General features: G+C 43.0%; 1 protein-coding gene across 1 annotated transcript; it reads left to right on the plus strand.

Annotated features, from left to right (window-relative positions):
• The first annotated feature begins 228 nt into the window (after positions 1-228).
• On the plus strand, positions 229-21,931 carry LOC120047502 (ras-GEF domain-containing family member 1C-like). The gene is made up of 13 exons (XM_038993034.1): positions 229-456; positions 589-711; positions 933-1,070; positions 1,886-2,110; positions 5,311-5,385; positions 7,166-7,264; positions 9,873-9,975; positions 10,066-10,145; positions 11,233-11,328; positions 11,492-11,587; positions 11,693-11,816; positions 13,330-13,402; positions 20,457-21,931. The coding sequence occupies exons 1-13, from the start codon at positions 229-231 to the stop codon at positions 20,515-20,517; spliced, it is 1,521 nt and encodes a 506-aa protein (XP_038848962.1). The 3' UTR covers positions 20,518-21,931.
• Positions 21,932-22,435: the final 504 nt, after the last annotated feature.

Genomic DNA, 22,435 nt, shown 5'->3' on the forward strand with positions numbered 1-22,435 from the left:
TCTGAGAGGGTAAACATCTTGCCTGCTGAATGTGATATGACAAAAGGAGAGAGAAAGAAAGTCAGTGTGTGTATGGTGTGTGTAGTGTGTGTGTATGCACGCCTGTGTTTGTGGTTGTGTGTAGTTGAGTGGGTTTGTGCGGAATCTGTCTATATGTATATATCTGCCATGCATGTGTGTTTAAATAGCCCTCATCCATTACACTTTCACTCTCAAGCCAGGAGAGGAATGCCCCAGACTGTGTGCCCAGCAGCAGGCACCATGTTCACCCCCAGTGGCTTCAGCCCCCACCTGGCCTCCACCTGCTCTGAGGCTGACCCGGTGATCGAGGATGAAGGGGGCCCTCAGGAGGCCCGGGGGCCTGGGGCTTGCCTGGCCGAAGGACCCCCCATCACCTCCGCCTCCCTGGACACTCTCATCCAGCACCTTGTGCCCACCACAGACTACTACCCAGAGGTAAACAACTATTAGAGGGCCAGTAATCTATCCTGGTTGTACTGGCCACAGCATCAGTAGTAGAAATAGGAATAGTAACAGCAATGGTAATGTTAATGATAATGTTAATACTGTATGTGTTTCCTTCCACAGAAAGCCTATGTGTTTACGTTTCTGCTGAGTGCTCGTCTGTTCATCTCTCCTCCTGAGCTACTGGCCAGACTCTGTGAGACCTGCATCAAACAACAGCAGCTGGACCAGAGTCCAATGGACATGGTCAGTACACACACACACTGACAACACGCACCTACTGACCACTTATACACAGAGTCCTCTCAACACGGCCAGTACTGCTTACACACACACATACACAGTCACTCAACACACACAGCTACTGCTGATCACTTCTGCACACCTACTGAAAGCTTTCCTTCCCAGTGTCTCTGACTGTGTCTTCTTCTCCTGCGTCTCCCCCCCCCCCCCCCCCCCCCCCCCAGGCTAAAGTGAGGAAGTTTGGTCCCAAGATCCTGCAGCTGCTAACAGAGTGGACAGAGACGTTCCCCACAGACTTCCGAGAGGAGAAGATGGTGGGCCTGTTCAAAGACATTATCCACAGGATAGCACCCTGTGATGAGGTGAGGAGTAGAGAGAGAGGTAGAGGATGGGAGGATGGGAGGGAGGGAGGGAGGGAGGCAGGCTACCCTCCGTAGTCTCAAAGACGAGACTGAGAGCAGGGTGAAGGGGTGTGGTGCTCTGAATGTACAAAACAGTGCAATGTTATACAATCCTGTTCCACTGCATTACAGGTGAGAGAGCAGGATAGGGAGAGAGTAAAGCGAGAGAGAAAGAGAGGAGGGACAGAGAGAAAGAGAGATGAGAAGAGAGAACAAGGGGAGGGGTTTTGGCATTGGCTCTGCAGCCTCAGGGCAAGAGAGAGAAAGAGATGGATGATGATAATGGAGGAAGAGAGAGGGATGGAGGATGGAGAGCAGGAAGGGGAGGAAGTGAGGGGAGGTTGGATGTGAGGGAGGAACAGGGATGGAGAGAGAGAGCATGAGGAGGCTAATGGTGATGAATGTGCAGTTATTTGTGGCTGCAGAGCAGAGCTGGGCCCAGGCAGGGTTCTCGCTCTGGGTCATTTATGGCACGCTGTGGGTGATTTACTGAGGCCCGACCTGTTGGCCCCAACCAACAGCCTACAGCCACACAGCTCAGTGGGGGGCTGGACGCACATACACACACTGGGGGGAACACACACACACACGTCCATGCACACAGAAGAAACAATGATGTGAAAGAGGTGCGTGAACTGTGAAGGAGAGGGATGGAGTCTGGGAAGATGAGGATGATGATGATTTTTGTCATCTCCTGATGATGATCCTAATGTTGAACATCATTAATATGTTTATTATCATTATTAGTTGTCTAATCCTTATAATGTCCACCCCAGGCGTACTGGAAGACACTGAATAAGGTGCTGCAGACCCTGAGCCAGAAGCTGGCAGCCATCGCCCAGGGAGAGGAGTGCATCGTCAAAGTGAACGCCTCCTCAGTCTCCTCAATCTCTGACAAGCTGGTGGCCTTCAAGACCAAGTCTCCACCCATCCAGAAGGAAATGCTGTCTATCTGCAACGACCCTTACACACTTGCACAGCAACTCACCCATATAGAACTGGTAAGGAGAGGGGGAGGAAGGATAGGATGGGAGGCGGGGGTTAAATAGAGGTCATAGAGAGAGAGAGAGAGAGATGAGAAGGGAAGAGGAAGGGGAAAAGAAGGAGAGAGAGAGAGAAGCAGAGATGAAAGAGAATGAGAGAAGGATGCCTGACGTAAGGGAGAGAGATGATGAGAAGGGTAGAGAGAGATGACACTAAGAGAGAGAGAGAGCAGAGGGGAGAAAAGAACAGACACAGCAATAAAGCGTAGATGAGGATAGCTGTAGAATCAAAAGAGAAAAAGAGGGAGAGGAGAAAGAGAGGGAGCGAGAGAGAGAGAGAGAGAGAGAGAGCGAGAGAGAGCACTGAAAAAACAACCCAGAGGACAGCTAGTTCTCCCATTGGCTTGATTACCAGCTAACTATTCCAGTATTCATTTTAAATGCTCCCCTGTTAGCTCTAGCCTACAGCTGACTAATAGGCTTAGAAAAAGGTGCTCTGAAGACACACGAACAGACCGGGCTGAGCAACAAATGATCGGAGGAGGACGACCCACTGATTGAGTGACGTGTGTTCATGTGTGTGTTTATGTGTTCATGTGTGTGTTTATGTGTTCATGTGTGTGTTTTATGTGTTCATGTGTGTGTTTATGTGTTCATGTGTTCATGTTTATGTGTTCATGTGTGTGTTCATGTGTATTGGTGTGTGGGGGTGTTTTTATGCGTTTGTGTGATTCTGTGTCTGTGTGGGGGGAAGGGGGATGGGGGTTGTGTGTCTGTCTGTCCGTCCGTCCATGTGGGTCGGTGTGTGTGTGTGTGTGTGTGTGTGTGGGCGGGGTGTGTGTGATTGTAAGGGCCGTCCTCCACAGGCCTGAGTAAGCATGTGCTCTCATCTGATAAGCATGACATCATCTCAGAAGTCAGTGGTTTGCCCGAGGCATTTAACAAAGGGAATAAAACCGCAGTGGATATATGTGACCTGACAGCGTTACAATCCACAGCACACACCCACACGCACACGCACACACAAACACACACGCGCACACATACACATCCTGACTAATGTGCAATCTCTCAGACATACTGTAAAACTGACAAACTGTAAAGTGCTTATCACAGTACCGAAATGCCTGCATTCTGGCATTCACTGAGTCCTGGCTGACAGAGCAGGACCGAGACGCTGATTTAGAAATCGACGGCTTTGGGGTTCCCGTGCTCCAGGACCGTGATGCATAAACAATGAGCGACGCACAAGGTGGAAAGGTCTGCCTCTACATTAATAAACGATGGCTCAACACGGTGGTCATACGTGAGAGTGTGTGTGACCCAGATATTTTACCTTTATCGGTGTCACTTCGGCCCGTTTTCTTACCATGGGAGTTCCCCCAGATATTTGTCATGGCGGTCTACATCCATTCTAGAACTAACGGGGACAAGGCGACGGACACCATCTCCCGGACCGTACAAAGGTTACAGTACAACTCCCTGACGCTCTGAACCTCTTTATGGGTGACTTTAATCACTGTTTGCTGAAGAAGTATCTCAATCGCTACCAATACGTCACCTGCCCTAAAAGACATGGCAACGTGTTGGATTTGTGTTACGGGACAGTAAAGGGGGCATATAAATCCATTGTCAGAGCTCCACCGGGCTCGTCTGACCATAGCACTGTTTAACTCGTTCTCACTTTAAAAACCTGTCCTGAAGAGAGGCAAAGTTGAACGAAGAAATGTTCAAGTGTGGACGGCTACTGAGCGCCTTCAGGACTGCTTTGACAATACATGTTTCCTAGCTCCTGCACTGACCTCGATTAGTTGACTGACACTGTGAGCAGCTATGTTTCATTCTGTGAAAATGAGGAAATACCCCAGAAATCAGGCTAAATATTTCCAAATAACAATCCTTTGGTAACCACATGTCTTAGCAGAGAGGCTTTTGTACAGTTTAACATAGTCAGCTAGTTGACAGACTTTTTAACCAATAGAACTCAAAGGGTGAAAGTCAACAGTTCCCTATCCTCCACTGGTTCACCACAAGGGTGCGTCCTTTCCCCTCTGTTGTTGTACTGTACACTAATGATTGTCAGAGTAATCACGACTCTGGACACATCATTAAGTTTGCGGACACCTTGGTTATGGCGAGTCTTTTACAGGAAGAGGAGGTGAGCCACGGCCCAGTGGTGGAGGAGCTCTTTGGATGGCGTGACCGCTCCTACTTATAATAACTTAATGTCACGAAAACCAAGGGTATGGTTATTGATCTCCAGAAGAGCTCACTGCCGCCAATGCAGACTCTTATAGATGGTGAGCTAGTGGAGACCGTTGATCGATACAAATATGTTCATGGCGCTTTCCTTGACAGCAAACTGAGTTTTGAGCCCAAAATGTGTATGCTATCTTCCCGAGGGAACTCTTTTACAGATCGTTCATTGCATCCAGTTTGACATTCAATATGATCTGCTGTTTCGGTAATTGAAACTTAGAGTAAGAACAGGCTGGGTAACATTGTGAAACAAAGTAGTAGGATCATTGGTATGAACTTAACCCACCTTTTTCACCTGTATCAGACACGAGTCGTATGTAAGGCGCAATCCATTCTGAGGGACTCCCAGCATCCCTTGTTTGTTGAATTTATGTTGCTTCTCTCAGGGCACCGATGCAGGCTCCCTAAGTTTAAAACTAACAGGTCTAAACTCTCCTTCATGCCAGCTGCTATCAGCTTTCTCAATAAGCTATAGTAGTACTGGTAGTTGTGTATTGCTGTATATTGTTTTTGTGTATATTTATTGTCATGTGTTTTTAACTACGTGCTGCGAAATGAATAACCCGCCCGGGGATAATAAAGACTACTCTACACGCACACGTGCACAGCTATCTGTGCTGTGGACTACCACCTCATGCTTGGATTTTTTATTAATGTTGCCCTATGTCTATGCCCCTATGGCTGCATTTACACAGGCAGCCCAATTCGGATCTTTTTGCCACTAACTGGTCTTTCGACCAATCAGATGAGATATTTTGTCAAAGAATGGGCTGCCTGTGTAAATGCAGCCAAAGTAAACATGTGAGCTAATATAGCTGCATACCAGGGCTCATCTGTTAATTCAAGGAAATGTGATATCTTGTCGATGATTCATGACTTCCTGTAATGATTGGCTACCATTACTGATACTCATTTAGTATCCATGGCCATGTCGCTATGCTCTGCTCTGTGTGTTTCAGGAACATCTGAGTCACATCGGCCCTGAAGAGTTTGTACAAGCCTTTGTTCAGAAAGACAAACTGGTTAGCACTCAGGTATGGTATAGTATACGGCACTTTGTCAGTGGAAATAACATTACAATATACCGCTGTGTGAATCATTTTTTGGCCTTTTGAAAAGAGTGTGTGAGAGAGAGAGGGACTATGAGTGTTTCAGCATCACTAATTAGAAGGCAGTTCTATAGGGCCACTCAGGGGCCAGCAGGTCACTAAGGCCCCGCTCTGCCTGGGGCTCACTTTAATGATGATGACTGGACACAACACACACACACATACACACAGTTGCACACACACACACACTACGTTATTTTTAACTCTCCATCTCTCTCTGTGCTTCTCTCTTTTTCTCTCCCTCTCTCCCTCTCTCTCTCTCGCTGTAGTAATTACCCTATTTCCATTGTCTCTGCCAGCTGCTGATGACATTAACACAGGGAGGGGGCGTGTCTGTCTGTCTGTCTGTCTGTCTGTCTATAGTTAGATAGATGCCTCCATAACATCAGACGAAACCCCTATAGCACCTATAGCTTCAACTCAGTCAGCTCACTGGGAACACACTGGTTGAATCATTTCAATGAAATGACGTTGAACCAACATGGAAAAGATGTTGAATTGAGATCTGCGTCCAGCTAAAACGTATATTATCATGGCGAAATCGTTTAATCCACATAAAATGACAATAATTAACTCCTTTATTGATCACTGAGGGCCTGATTCAGACTTAATAGAAGAAAAAAGGGGAAAAAAGAAGAAACCCATTGAGACACAGCGTAAACCGAGCCCGTGCACTTGGGCAGATACTGTTTGTGACTGTGCGAGAGCGAAGTCTTGCATGTCACTCATCTCAAAATCTGCGGCACTGCTCGTGGCAACACCATTTCGCTGAGTCTACCTTTAAACGTACAATTGCAAACAGCAACAACAACAAAAAACACATCCTTAAGAGATGATCGGCCTACAGAAAACATTTACACCTCTCGTCAACAGTTTTGGGCCAGAGTTTTAAACTCACTAAGGGGCACTAGTACATCCAGGTGAAGCATTTCTCACAGACTGTTCCATGTCTCCGGTGCACATTGGGAAAAGTCTTGCCTAACTCGGTAGTGACCCTGGGGACTTAAAGTAGCAACCACCTAGTAGACCGTGTCTGGTAACTGCTGGCGGTGAAGGAGAGCAGGCTACCAAGGTAGAGAGGGAGTTTACTCAGAAGGGCTTTGTAGATTAAGCACGTACAAATGTAGCTGTCTGCGCATGTGAAGCGACGTCCAGCCCACCATTTGATACAAGATGCAACGGTGGGTTTGCAACTTGGCATTTGAAACAAGACGCACAGATGCATGATAAACTCAGTCCAGTCTCTTTAACACAGAAGAGGCTGCGTGCATATACAATAAGTCGCCATAATCAATTACAGAAAGAAACTGGCTTGAACAAGCTTCTTTCTAGCCTCAAAACGGGAGGCAAGCCTTGTTACGAAAATAAATTAAAAACAATTTCAGTTTAAGCTTCCTCACAAGATTATCTACATGAACCTTGTAAAACAGCTTATCGTCCCAACCAAAGACCAAGGTATTTGTATGATGACACCTTTTCAATGGGTGTGCCCCAGACATCAAAATGCTAACCTTCTCTGGCTGAGAGGGAGCTCTGGTAAAGGTCATGAAGTAGACTTAACATGGACTTAGTGTAAGTCAATAAAACATGGACTTAAGTCCATGTTAAGTCTACTTATCTCAAGTCTGGATAGGGACCTGCATGCCTAGTAAGGTGGCCCTCTGTGGTCCTGATGTACAGCATTGTGTGCGTGTGTCTCTTGCAGCCGTGTTTCAGTGAGCAGAAGAAGAAGACCACTAACTTGGAGGCTTATGTCAGGTGGTTCAACAGGCTGTGCTACCTGGTGGCCACTGAGATCTGCATGGTAAATGATTTCACGTGTTATTCTCATCTTTGTTGTGTAGTGTTACTACACTCAGATCCCCATAGTGAGTAGTATTACTACCCTCAGATCCCCATTGTGAGTAGCATTACTACCCTCCGATCCCCATTGTGAGTAGCATTACTACCCTCCGATCCCCATTGTGAGTAGTATTACTACCCTCAGATCCCCATTGTGAGTAGTATTACTACACTCAGATCCCCATAGTGAGTAGTATTACTACACTCCGATCCCCATTGTGAGTAGCATTACTACCCTCAGATCCCCATTGTGAGTAGCATTACTACCCTCCGATCCCCATTGTGAGTAGTATTACTACCCTCCGATCCCCATTGTGAGTAGTATTACTACCCTCCGATCCCCATTGTGAGTAGTATTACTACCCTCCGATCCCCATTGTGAGTAGTATTACTACCCTCCGATCCCCATTGTGAGTAGTATTACTACCCTCAGATCCCCATTGTGAGTAGTATTACTACCCTCTGATCCCCATTGTGAGTAGCATTACTACCCTCAGATCCCCATTGTGAGTAGCATTACTACCCTCAGATCCCCATTGTGAGTAGCATTACTACCCTCAGATCCCCATTGTGAGTAGCATTACTACCCTCAGATCCCCACTGTGAGTAGCATTACTACCCTCCGATCCCCATTGTGAGTAGCATTACTACCCTCAGATCCCCATTGTGAGTAGCATTACTACCCTCAGATCCCCATTGTGAGTAGCATTACTACCCTCAGATCCTCATTGTGAGTAGTATTACTACCCTCCGATCCCCATTGTGAGTAGTATTACTACCCTCAGATCCCCATTGTGAGTAGCATTACTACCCTCCGATCCCCATTGTGAGTAGCATTACTACCCTCCGATCCCCATTGTGAGTAGCATTACTACCCTCAGATCCCCATTGTGAGTAGCATTACTACCCTCAGATCCTCATTGTGAGTAGCATTACTACCCTCCGATCCCCACTGTGAGTAGTATTACTACCCTCAGATCCCCATTGTGAGTAGCATTACTACCCTCAGATCCCCATTGTGAGTAGCATTACTACCCTCAGATCCCCATTGTGAGTAGCATTACTACCCTCAGATCCCCATTGTGAGTAGCATTACTACCCTCAGATCCCCACTGTGAGTAGCATTACTACCCTCCGATCCCCATTGTGAGTAGCATTACTACCCTCAGATCCCCATTGTGAGTAGCATTACTACCCTCAGATCCTCATTGTGAGTAGTATTACTACCCTCCGATCCCCATTGTGAGTAGTATTACTACCCTCAGATCCCCATTGTGAGTAGTATTACTACCCTCCGATCCCCATTGTGAGTAGCATTACTACCCTCCGATCCCTATTGTGAGTAGCATTACTACCCTCAGATCCCCATTGTGAGTAGCATTACTACCCTCAGATCCTCATTGTGAGTAGTATTACTACCCTCCGATCCCCATTGTGAGTAGCATTACTACCCTCAGATCCTCATTGTGAGTAGTATTACTACCCTCAGATCCCCATTGTGAGTAGTATTACTACACTCCGATCCCCATTGTGAGTAGCATTACTACCCTCCGATCCCCATTGTGAGTAGTATTACTACCCTCAGATCCCCACTGTGAGTAGTATTACTACACTCCGATCCCCACTGTGAGTAGTATTACTACCCTCCGATCCCCACTGTGAGTAGTATTACTACACTCCGATCCCCACTGGGAGTAGCATTACTACCCTCCGATCCCCACTGTGAGTAGTATTACTACACTCCGATCCCCACTGTGAGTAGTATTACTACACTCCGATCCCCACTGTGAGTAGTATTACTACACTCCGATCCCCACTGGGAGTAGCATTACTACCCTCCGATCCCCACTGTGAGTAGTATTACTACACTCCGATCCCCACTGTGAGTAGCATTACTACCCTCCGATCCCCACTGTGAGTAGCATTACTACCCTCCGATCCCCATTGTGAGTAGCATTACTACCCTCCGATCCCCACTGTGAGTAGTATTACTACACTCCGATCCCCACTGTGAGTAGTATTACTACCCTCCGATCCCCATTGTGAGTAGTATTACTACCCTCCGATCCCCACTGTGAGTAGTATTACTACCCTCCGATCCCCACTGTGAGTAGCATTACTACACTCCGATCCCCACTGTGAGTAGCATTACTACCCTCAGATCCCCATTGTGAGTAGCATTACTACCCTCAGATCCCCATTGTGAGTAGCATTACTACCCTCCGATCCCCACTGTGAGTAGTATTACTACACTCCGATCCCCACTGTGAGTAGCATTACTACCCTCAGATCCCCATTGTGAGTAGCATTACTACCCTCAGATCCCCATTGTGAGTAGCATTACTACCCTCCGATCCCCACTGTGAGTAGTATTACTACACTCCGATCCCCACTGTGAGTAGCATTACTACCCTCCGATCCCCACTGTGAGTAGTATTACTACACTCCGATCCCCATTGTGACTGTGAGGCAGTATACTTTCTTCCCAGAACTGGGCCAAATATATTTCGTTTTGCATCTAATTTACATCCAGCATATCTCACTACCAGCTTGTTTATGCCTCCTCTCAGCCTGCTAAGAAGAAGCAGAGAGCCCAGGTGATTGAGTTCTTCATCGATGTGGCCAGAGAGTGTTTCAACATCGGCAACTTCAACTCCCTCATGGCCATCATCTGTGAGTGTCTCGGCTGTATCCCACACGATACAAGATCATACACTGATATTTGGCGATATTCTGACATTTGACGTGTGTCTGCTACTCTAGCTGGTATGAATATGAGTCCTGTGTCTCGGCTGAAGAAGACCTGGGGGAAAGCCAAGACTGCCAAGTTCTTCATTCTGGAGGTACAACTCACTAATATAGAACAGTATGTCCTTGGTAGAATATGGAGAAAAGACTTTACCTGCCTATTAAATGACAATTTAATGGGGGCTGAACTTCCTGATTTGGCCTCGGTTTTAGGCTTGGTCATTAAGAAATGCAGCAGCTATGACTGAAGCTAAACGAGGGTTGTCTTGAGGGGTGGTTTAATATGCGTGTCTCTTGTGGGTTTGTTCGCACGTGGTAAGCGTTTGTACATTCACTCTAACAAAACAGTACACAATTAAGGTCACTCACCCCTCTAAATAACTTGAAATAGTCTAACCAGGTCTTGTCTTGAAGTTGCCTGGACTAGTTAGTACCAGCCAACCTCTTTCGCCAATTAGCTTCAGCCAGCTGGTGTGCGACCAGGGCAAAGTGGGTTTGACATTGGAAAGCCTATCCCTGGCGCTAGTTATGGACTATCAATAAATTACACAATTTAAAGGGGACAATATTTTCATGTTTCTCATGTTTTAGTTGTCATATTAAATGCTTTAAATATTTGTATATGAATTTTTACAATTTATAGTTGGTTTGAGGTTTTTATAAGTCATTGAAATGTGGACCTATTGACCTTTTCAAATATTGTCCCATGTGCATTGTGTAATTTAATGATAGTCCCTAACTAACCCCATAGGGATATTGAATGTCATACAAAATTGACCATGGGCTTTACATTCAGGTCACACACTGCGTTACAAATTGATGATTACTTGGATGCTGCCAGTCGTGAGCATGTGGGAAGGCTGGAAATAAACCCATGCCAAGGAAAACTGTTACGGTACCCTTCATTCCGTGACATACCATTTTTTCTTATAATCTTACAAATCTCTATTTTGGACGAGACTGACTTTACTACCAAAATCACCCGATTTACACTTTGTAGTCAATTTTGACACTAGAATAAACGTTTCTGACTCATATAGATGCCACATAGGCCGTTTTCAAAATGAAAAGTTTCTTTTTAAGGGAAGTTGCTCTTTAAAAACATGGTTTTAGTGCCACAATAAGGTGGGACCAATGCTTATCATGGACAACTTTGTAATGCTATGTTGTTCTCCCATACAGCATCAGATGGACCCTACTGGAAACTTCTACAACTACAGAACAGCACTAAGGGGAGCTGCCCACAGGTCCCAGACTGCTAATAGCAACAGGGAGAAGGTAGCCTACAGTTCAACCCAGTATTCTCTATTTCATCTAACTCTGACCTAAACTATTGGACTCACCTGACTCACCTGACCCAGTTTCTTTCATCAAAACCCAGTGCACTAAACTTTAAATGAATATTTTTCTATATCTCTCTTTCTATCTCTCTTTTTTTTAGATTGTGATTCCCTTCTTCAGCCTACTGATCAAAGATATCTACTTCCTGAATGAGGGATGTGCCAACCGCTTGCCCAATGGCCATGTCCATTTTGCGGTAAGGCTACAAATATTATACTGATACATAAAAATGTAGGATTTTCTTTTATTCTCTCTCTCACTCTCTCTAATGGGGCGTGTCCTTTGTTGATTTTGTTTTCAGAAATTTGTGGAGTTGGCTCGTCAGGTGGGAGAGTTTATGACGTGGAAACAGATGGAGTGTCCGTTTGAGACAGACAGGAGCATCCTACACTACCTCCACACTGCTCCCATCTTCAGTGAGGACGGTAAGACACACAGTCGCACCTTACATGAGCCGATGATTACATTTTTTTTTTGCAGCACTAGCAATCGTTGCTTCAACATTTCTCCATTGAAAATTAGCAACCTTTTATAATCTGGGTAATTTTGATTGGCAGCACCACCTAGTGGGCAATTTTTTGTAATCCTGCAATCAGAGCGCAGATATTGGTAATGTGATCAGTCTGCCGTTCAAATTTCTTTGGGGAAAACATGGTGGCTATTTTGAGCTGGAGTGAGAGAAAATCATCTCCCGTTATGAAATTAAATGTTGGCCATTCACCTCTAAAATGTTTCTTCACTATAATATTTGATCATGATACATTAATACATACATACAGTGTTCAGTTTCATGTTTATCTGACAAAAATATCCACGCTGGGGGCGCATGCTAATCGATTAGCGTGCTAATCGTAGCCCATGTATAGTCAATGTGACAAACTGTCTAAATTAGCTAGCTAGCTAGCCTCATACAATGTTACCTAGCTATACCCATTTACATTTTGTTTTTCATTTGAGTGTTTTGTATGTTTAACTAGCTGGCTAGCTAGCTTAATACCATTCACATCTTTCTAGCTTATGATTATGAAGTTAAGACTGCTAAATCTAGTCTTTATCTTTATGTCTGCATTGCCATTTACTTGACTGGCAGCGGGTTGAGTAGGATGAACAGGGCAGAGACAACATCTCTTTATTGCTTGATTCTTAGCTGATTATTTTCAGTACAGCTGTGGCAGTCAACAGGCAATAACAAACTATAGGAGATAAGCAAATAAATGGGGAGATAAAGTTTGGAATTGATCTACAGTGCCTTTGGTACCGTTCCCGAGATCTGTGCCTCGACACAATCCTGTGTCGGAGCTCTACGGACAATTCCTTCGACCTCATGGCTTGGTTTTTGCTCTGACATTAACTGTCAACATTGGGACCTCGTATAGACAGCCTTTCCAAATCATGTCCAATCAATTGAATTTACCACAGGTGGACTCCAATGAAGTTGTAGAAAAATCTCAATGATGATCAATGGAAACAGGAGGCACCTGAGCTCAATTTTCGAGTCTCATAGCAAAGGGTCTGAATACTTATGTAAATTAAGGTATTTGCAAAAATGTTTTCATTTTGTAATTATGGGGTATTGTGTGCAGATTGCTGAGAAAAGAAATTGTATTTAATCCATTTTATAATAAGGCTGTAACATAACAAAATGTGGAAAAAGTCAAGGGGTCTGAATAGTTTCCGAAGGCACTGTATGCTTTATATGAAATGTATTTTTCATGTCTATGTTACTCATAGCTCATTAATGCTCCAATGTCTCATACGCCACTCCGTTGCCTACAACATTGCTCTGCAATATTCCCCCCCCCCAGAAATTCTAGTGTATCATCATTTTTACAGTTCAAAATGATAGTCACACATCACAGTAAATACACGGCTGAAACTGATACAACGTATCAGATTTGAATATGTAATTGATGCTTTCTTTTTCTCTGTCATCCCTAGGACTCTATCTGGCATCCTATGAGAGTGAGAGTCCAGAGAACCAGGTGGAGAAGGACAGATGGAAAGCACTCAGGTAAGATACATATTTCTATACTGCATGTATATTTATATACTGTATGTATATTTATATACTGTACACATGTATGTATGTGTATACAGTATATGTACAGTTGAAGTCGGAAGTTTACATACACTTAGGTTGGAGTCATTAAAACTCGTTTTTCAACCACTCCACAAATTTCTTGTTAACAAACTATAGTTTTGGCAAGTCGGTTAGGACCTCTACTTTGTGCATGACACAAGTAATTTTTCCAACAATTGTTTACAGACAGATTATTTCACTTATAATTCACTGTATCACAATTCCAGTGGGTCAGAAGTTTGTGCCTTTTTAAACAACTTGGAAAATTACAGAAAATGTTGTCATGGCTTTAGAAACTTCTGATAGGCTAATTCATATATTTTGAGTCAATTGGAGGTGTACCTGTGGATGTATTTCAAGGCCTTCCTTCAAACTCAGTGCCTCTTTGCTTGACTTCATGGGAAAATCAAAAGAAAAAAAAATGGTAGACCTTCACAAGTCTGGTTCATCCTTGGGAGCAATTTCCAAACGCCTGAAGGTACCACGTTCATCTGTGCAAACAATAGTATGCAAGTATAAACACCATGGGACCACGCAGCCGTCATACCGCTGAGGAAGGAGACGCGTTCTGTCTCCTAGAGATGAACGTACTTTGGTGCGAAAAGTGCAAATCAATCCCAGAACAACATCAAAGGACCTTGTGAAGATGCTGGAGGAAACAGGTACAAAAGTATCTATATCCATAGTAAAACGAGTCCTTTATCGACATAACCTGAAAGGACGCTCAGCAAGGAAAAAGCCACTGCTCCGAAACCACCATAAAAAAGCCAGACTACAGTTTGCAACTGCACATGGGAACAAAGATCGTACTTTTTGGAGAAATGTCCTCTGGTCTGATGAAACAAAAATAGAACTGTGTGGTCATAATGACCATCGTTATGTTTGGAGAAAAAAGGGGGAGGCTTGCAAGCCGAAAAACACCATCCCAACCGTGAAGCACGGGGGTGGCAGCATCATGTTGTGGGGGTGCTTTGCTGCAGGAGAGAATGGGGCACTTCACAAAATAGATGGCATCATGAGGAAATAAAATTATGTGGATATATTAAGGCAACATCTCAAGACATCTATCAGGAAGTTCAAGCTTGGTTTGCAAATGGGTCTTCCAAATGGACAATAACCCCAAGCATACTTCCAAAGTCGTGGCAAAATGGCTTAAGGACAACAAAGTCAAGGTATTGGAGTGGCCATCACAAAGCCCTGATTTCAATCCAATAGAATGTGTGGGCAGAACTGAAAAAGCATGTGCGAGCAAGGAGGCCTACAAACCTGACTCAGTTACACCAGCTCTGTCAGGAGGAATGGGCCAAAATTCACCCAACTTATTGTGGGAAGCTTGTGGAAGGCTTCCCGAAACGTTTGACCCAAGTTAAACAATTTAAAGGAAATGCTACCAAATACTAATTGAGTGTATATAAACTTCTGACCCACTGGGAATTTGATGAAAGAATTAAAAGCTGAAATAAATCATTCTCTCTACTATTGTTCTGACATTTCACATTCTTAAAATAAAGTGGTGATCCTAACTGACCTAAGACAGGGTATTTTTACTAGGATTAAATGTCAGGAATTGTGAAAAACTGAGTTTAAATGTATTTGGCTAAGGTGTATGTAAACTTCCGACTTCAACTGTATGTATATGTGTGTGTGTGTATATACATACATACATACATACATACATACATACATACATACATACATACATACATACATACATACATACATACATACATACATACATACATACATACATATACTGAGTGTATAAAACATTAGGAATACCTGCTCTTTCCATGGCATAGACTGACCAGGTGAATCGAGGTGAATCGAGGTGAAAGGTATGAACCCTGTTTGATGTCACCCGTTACATCAACTTCAGTCATTGTAGATAAAGGGGAGGAGACAGGTTAAAGAAAGATTTTTAAGCCTTGAGACAATTGAGACATGGGTCGTGTATGTGTGCCATTCAGAGGGTGAACGGGCAAGACAAAACGGGGTATGGATGTAGGTGCCAGGTGCACTGGTTTGAGTGTGTCAAGAACTGCAATTTTCCGTGTGTATCAAGAATGGTCCACCACCCAAAGGACATCCAGCCAACTTGACACAACTGTAGGAAGCATTGGAGTTAATATGGGCCTAGGTCTGTTGCGGTGACTGTATTACCGCCATACCGGCAGTCAAATTCCACATGACTGTTTAGTCACGGTAATTAGGTTCCTCCAAGCTCTGATGCTGCTGCTGGTAATTAGTAGCCTACCAAACTTGCTAACTGCCTGGTACTCAGCACTCTATTGTCCCTCTAATCACTCTGACATCAATGCAAATATATTCAAAAATCAAATCAAACACTTCATGAGAGCCCATGAGTTCATGTTGCGCAACATTTCTATAGGCTATGCAATTGCTGGAGAAAACAAAGTTATGGCCACTAATAAAAGACAAAGATCCCATCAGCTTTCTATAGGCTAGGTCTACTATATTTATTTCTCAACTTTCCTAATATTAAGCACATCGCTTATATATATACCTTATATATACCTCCCTTATCCTACCTCATTTGCACATACTGTATATTGACTTTTTCTACTGTATGTTTGTTTATTCCATGTGTAACTCTGTGTTGTTGTATGTGTCGAACTGCTTTGCTTTAACTTGGCCGGGTCGCAGTTGCAAATGAGAACTTGTTCTCAACTAGCCTACCTGGTTAAATAAAGGTGAAATATAAAAGTTTAACCTACCCGGCATGAAAATAAACCATGGGGAAAAGCGTCCTCCATTCGCTATTTAAGTGCATTTCGATACAGGTGCATTAAAATCGTCCATTCTAAATCAAAACAAATGTCACACATATATTATTTAGTATATGTAAAGACAAGATTAACCAAGAAAAGTCTGATGTGTGACACTTGTGAATGATTTATTATTACTTGTGAATGATGCCCAGCATAAGAAACAAAGCCTTTTTTTTGCAACTTTTTCTGATCATAGTTGCACACCTCATGTAACCTAGCCCATAGGCCTATATGTTTTGATAAGGTTTGTTATCACAACTAAAGTGGCCAGATAACTTCTTAAAATGAAGCACATTAATCCACTTTAAAAGGAGTGTAGAGCCTAACTGGCATATATAAGCAGTATGTGAGTTTCAAGTTTGGGGAAGATAATTTTCCCCATAAAAATGCACCTTCATAATAAAAGCATTACATGCATAATTGCATTTGCGATCACATTTTATAATGGTGTTTTCCGTTAATGGAACATTCACACTTATAGCCTACTACCATGTTCGCATTGCTGCGCTTATAATGTGAAGAAATAGGCAAATAGTTTAGCAACATTTTAAGCTGTTGCGTCAGCCACATTGCATAAAAAAAGGTGTTTTGATGCTAGTGGTTGTATTAATTTGGGATCTATCGCATCCCACAACTGTCTCAGATTATGTTTGGAATATTTATTTCTCGCACAGTATAGAATAGGTAGACTTTTGTATTATGGGGGATAGTAGATTGACATAGGCTAGTGTTTTTGCTGTTCGTTAGGCCTACTCATCTTGTTCGCTGACGAAATATTAATGTGGACAGTTCTTCCAATTTGCACCTCGGAATTGGATAAGGACGCACGCAGTTGTGTCCCGGATGTGTCTGGCTTCATTTGAAGCCTGTGAGAAAGACCAGATCACGTGACTGAGAGCCAATCGAGTGAGAGGGTTTCCGATTGCGCAGCACACTCCGGGAAACAAAAGGAATGGATTTTTTAAGGGTGCATTACGGCCACAAAGGGGATGCCGCCGTGAAATCCGAGGCATTTTCAAGTGCTTGTCAAATTGTGAATGAGAGATTATTGGAGTGTGTACAGCCTGCGCAAAACACAAAGCAGAACTCATGCCTTTCAAGAGACCTTTTTTCAAACCATCATTATAATCATGCAGCCATACAATGTATACAAAAATCTAAACATATAGCCCAACGTTTGTAAAGTTACATTAACAACTCTAAATTAAGCATATAGGAGTACCTATTTATTTGTTAACCGCTCAACACAGAATAGCCGCATGTGACGACACTCCCTCAAATCGTTTGGAGACAATATTTCTAGTTTATTCAGCTTTGTTCTTCATACTATAAAATAAAATAATGCCACGGAATTATAAGCAAACTTGTCTGCTAAATGAACTAGTGTAGCCCACAGCCATTTGGCATAGCCAGATCAGGACCTAATATAAGGACAACTCGGAGTTTGCTATTCTATTCTTCTGAAATAGACTACATTTTCTTCCTATCATGCTTCTTTAGACCTATCTAAAATAAATAATGGATTTATTGTGAAGGTGTAGGCGATATTACATGGGTTGATCTCCTGAAGCCAGGAGATGCTAAATGTGTTTATGTTAATTACCGTTCAATTACCATATGACCGACAGTTATTTGCTTGACAATCACCGGCTGACGAAATTACATAACCGCCACAGCCCTACATGGCCAGCTTCCCTGTGGAATTCTTTCAACACCGTGTAGTCCATGCCCCGAAGAATTGAGGCTGTTCTGAGGGCAAAAGTGGCACCCTTCCCTCCTCCCTTTTGAGGTATGGAATCTATAAGGTGTCAAAAGCGTTCCACAGGGATGATCGCCTGGCATCTACTACCATGCCCCGTACAAAGGCGCTGGTCAGTCGATGTCATGGAAAGAGCAGGTGGACTGGTAGTCACTGTCTTTTCTCTTTGCTTATTTGAGCTGTTCTTGCCATAATATGGACTTGGTCTTTTACCAAATAGGGCTATCTATCCCCTAACTTGTCACAACACAACTAATTGGCTCAAACGCATTAAGAAGGAAAGAAATTCCACAAATTAACTTTTAACAAGGCACACCTGTTAATTGAAATGCATTCCAGGTGACTACCTCATGAAGCTGGTTGAGAAAATGCCAAGAGAAGGCAGAGCTGTCATCAAGGCAAAGGGTGGCTACTTTGAAGAATCTATATTTTGATTTGTTTAACACTTTTTTTTGGTTACTACATGATTCCAAATGTTTTATTTCATAGTTTTGATGTCTTCACTATTATTCTGCAATGTAAGAAAAACCCTTGAATGAGTAGGTGTGTCCAAACTTTTGACTGGTACTGTATATAGCCAGATCCGACATTTGTTTTTGTTTTCAAAACGACTTTGAGATTCTTAATTGTAATGAGAAGTGCTACAGTGGCTTGCGAAAGTATTCACCCCCCTTGGCATTTTTCCTATTTTGTTGCCTTACAACCTGGAATTAAAATAGATTTTTTTGTGGGTTTGTATCATTTGATTTACACAACATGCATACATACCACTTTGAAGATGCAAAATATTTTTATTGTGAAACAAACAAGAAATAACACAAAAATAACAGAAAACTTGAGCGTGCATAACTATTCACCACCCCAAAGTCAATACTTTGTAGAGCCACCTTTTGCAGCAATTATAGCTGCACGTCTCTTGGGGAATGCCTCTCTAAGCTTGGCACATCTAGCCACTGAGATTTTTGCCCATTCTTCTTGGCAAAACTGCTCCAGCTCCTTCAAGTTGGATGGGTTCCGCTGGTGTACAGCAATCTTTGTCATACCACAGATTCTCAATTGGATTGAGGTCTGGGCTTTGACTAGGCCATTCCAAGACATTTAAATGTTTCCCCTTAAACCACTCAAGTGTTGCTTTAGCTGTATGCTTAGGGTCATTGTCCTGCTGGAAGGTGAACCTCCGTCCCAGTCTCAAATCTCTGAAGACTGAAGCAGGTTTCCCTCAAGAATTTCCCTGTATTTAGCGCCATCCATCATTCCTTCAATTCTGACCAGTTTCCCATTCCCTGCCGATTAAAAACATCCCCACAGCATGATGCTGCCACCACCATGCTTCACTGTGGGGATGGTGTTCTCGGGGTGATGGGAGGTGTTGGGTTTGCGCCAGGCAGCGTTTTCCTTGATGGTCAAAAAGCTCAATTTTAGTCTCATCTGACCAGAGTACCTTCTTCCATATGTTTAGGGAGTCTCCCACATGCCTTTTGGCGAACACCAAACGTGTTTGCTTATTTTTTTTCTTTAAGCAATGGCTTTTTTCTGACCACTCTTCAGTAAAGCCCAGCTCTGTGGAGTGTACGGCTTAAAACGGTCCTATGGACAGATACTCCAATCTCCGCTGTGGAGCTTTGCAGCTCCTTCAGGGTTATCTTTGGTCTCTTTGTTGCCTCTCTGATTAATGCCCTCCTTGCCTGGTCCATTAGTTTTGGTGGGCAGCCCTCTCTTGGCAGGTTTGTTGTGATACCATATTCTTTCAATTTTTTAATAATGGATTTAAATGGTGCTCCATGGGATGTTCAAAGTTTCAAATATTTTTTTATAACCCAACCTTGATCTGCACTTCTCCACGACTTTGTCCCTGACCTGTTTGGAGAGCTCCTTGGTCTTCATGGTGCCGCTTGCTTGGTGGTGTTGCAGACTCTGGGGCCTTTCAGAACAGGTGTATATATACACTGAGATCATGTGAAAGATCATGTGACATTTAGATTGCACACAGGTGGGCTTTATTTAACTAATTATGTGACTTCTGAAGGTAATTGGTTACACCAGATCTTATTTAGGGGCTTCATAGCAAAGGGGGTGAATACATATGCACCTACCACTTTTATGTTTTTATTATAATTTTGTTTTTAAACAAGTGATTTTTTTCATTTCACTTCACCAATTTGGACTATCTTGTGTATGTCCATTACATGAAATCCAAATAAAAATCCATTTAAATGACAGGTTGTAATGCAACAAAATAGGAAAAACGCCAAAGGGGATGAATACTTTTGCCAGGCACTGTATATAAAATACATGTATTATTATTATTATTATTATATAGCCTAATGAGTGACATAGTCAGCTCAATCAAATATGAAATGAAAAGCTGCAGTTGTAAAATCTTATTTTGTCTTACCTTATTGAAACCACCTGTGTCTTTCCTCCTATCTTTCTCCAGATCTAATATTCTGGGGAAGACAAAAGAGTTAAAAGAGCTAAGAGAGCACCATGGCAGCTAACCCTCAGGCCAGCCCAGCGAGGGAGGGAGTCGGTGTACTGCACTACAACAAACTGTGAAGGAGCCTAGCTGGTACTTAGGTGTTTTTCTACACATGAAGAATAGAAACGAGGAAACAATCATGATGAACAGGATTCATCACCAACATGACCAGTAAAAACAAGAAAAGAAGAACAAACGTCAACAAGCGGTGAAAAGTGAAGCTATCATGGACACTGATTGGAGTATAAGGCCATTACTTTTGTTTGGACTATTGTACATTGGCTACATTGGGTACTGTATGTTAGTGAGGGATAGATCTATCCCTCCATCTTGTTGCATATTTACTCTTTGGGCTCATGTTTGCTACCGGAGTGTTCAGTTACAGTGACAGGGAAATCTACTGCTTTTTGAAATGAAATTCCTACTGAAATTGTTGTTATATTATCCTATTTCTCTATCCTTTCTTTCACTCCCCCACTTCCTCACTCCCATCCTCTCTCACACATACACCCTATTTGTGTTGTGTACGTTTTCTATTGTACTGTAAGAATCTGGTAAAAGTAAGAGTTACTATGATGTGAAGGGCACTGGCTTGCCCACTTACTGGCTTGCCCACTTGTGTTTGGTCCTCTAAAGACTACTAATGACGACTACTACTGAGTACTTGCAATGACTGGAGAGGCCTACAGCATTATATCATTCCACATACAGTACATAAATACATAGACTGCATAGTGTTTGTCTGCAGGGCTGGCTACAGGCATAAGCGGACGCTTAGGACACGCGGTCGCTAGGGGGCCCCCGGCCAAAACATTTTGATAATTTATTTTGGAACTCCATCGGGGTCTCAACTTTCTATTGAGAGTTAAACTAGTATAGTACACCAGGTGCAATTTAGAAATGTGGTTGTGCATCGACAGTGTTTCTCTTGTTATGTCAGTCACTCAATTACCTGACAATTAGCCATGCCAATGTTTTGATTGGTAGTAAGTCTCGCCAGCTATCTAAACTTGTAATAATCATGGCTGAATAATGGGGACCCCTCTCCAGGGGACCTCCACTGATTTTGTTAGTCATTATCACTCAGATATCATATTAACATGTCATAAGTCATGGCAAAATATGTAGAATTGCAGGAAATTTGCTTTAAAACTGCTAACCTTTCTCTCCACCCCATTGGAAAATGGGTAGAATTGCATGAAATTAGGTGTAAACTGTAAATGTTTTTACTGCCCATGGCAAAATGAGTATAATTGCATTAGATGTGTTGTAAAATTGCACAATTGTCTCTCCGCCCCATGGTAAAATGTGTATAATTACAGGAAATGAACTTCAAAAGCAGACATTTTCTCTCTGCCATCAAGAGGGGAGCCACTAAAATGTTTTGCCTCTCTTAGGGCCCCCAAAAGGCTAGATTCAGTCATCTGTGTGTGTGTGTGTGTGTGTGTGTGTGTGTGTGTGTGTGTGTGTGTGTGTGTGTGTGTGTGTGTGTGTGTGTGTGTGTGTGTGTGTGTGTGTGTGTGTGTGCGTGTGTATAATTCCCTCATCTCATTACATGAGTTGTCAACTATTGTGAAATCAACAAAAAATGTCACCAGGTCATTGGATCTAGGTTCAAAGTTAAGTGGGGAAAAAAACGAAATGTCCTGACGTTGATTAAATCCAATGAGTTTTCCACGTTGATTCAACATCATCACATAGATTTAAGACGTGTAAACAATGTTGATTCAACCAGTTTTTGCACAGTGGGCAGGGTATTCTCATCACCATGTATTAATCTACTGTACCTGTACATTTTAGGATTGGGGGGCTTGGGATATCAGTGTTGTTTACTCCTATGTGAAAATGAATTGTGCCATGAAAAACGACAGCAAAACAATCAATCATGTCCAGAGCCAGGCCTGTGTATAGATTGTGTATATATGACTACTTTTCCC

The sequence above is a fragment of the Salvelinus namaycush genome, chromosome 5, assembly GCF_016432855.1.
Source record: "Salvelinus namaycush isolate Seneca chromosome 5, SaNama_1.0, whole genome shotgun sequence".
NCBI classification, from domain to species: Eukaryota; Metazoa; Chordata; class Actinopteri; order Salmoniformes; family Salmonidae; genus Salvelinus; species Salvelinus namaycush.

Bases quoted from the DNA above. Each gene is read 5' to 3' on its own strand.
- LOC120047502 (XM_038993034.1), top strand. From the start codon at position 229: ATGCCCCAGACTGTGTGCCCAGCAGCAGGCACCATGTTCACCCCCAGT. The intron at 1,071-1,885 runs GTGAGGAGTAGA...TGTCCACCCCAG, and splicing joins GGATAGCACCCTGTGATGAG to GCGTACTGGAAGACACTGAA. The intron at 2,111-5,310 runs GTAAGGAGAGGG...TGTGTGTTTCAG, and splicing joins AACTCACCCATATAGAACTG to GAACATCTGAGTCACATCGG.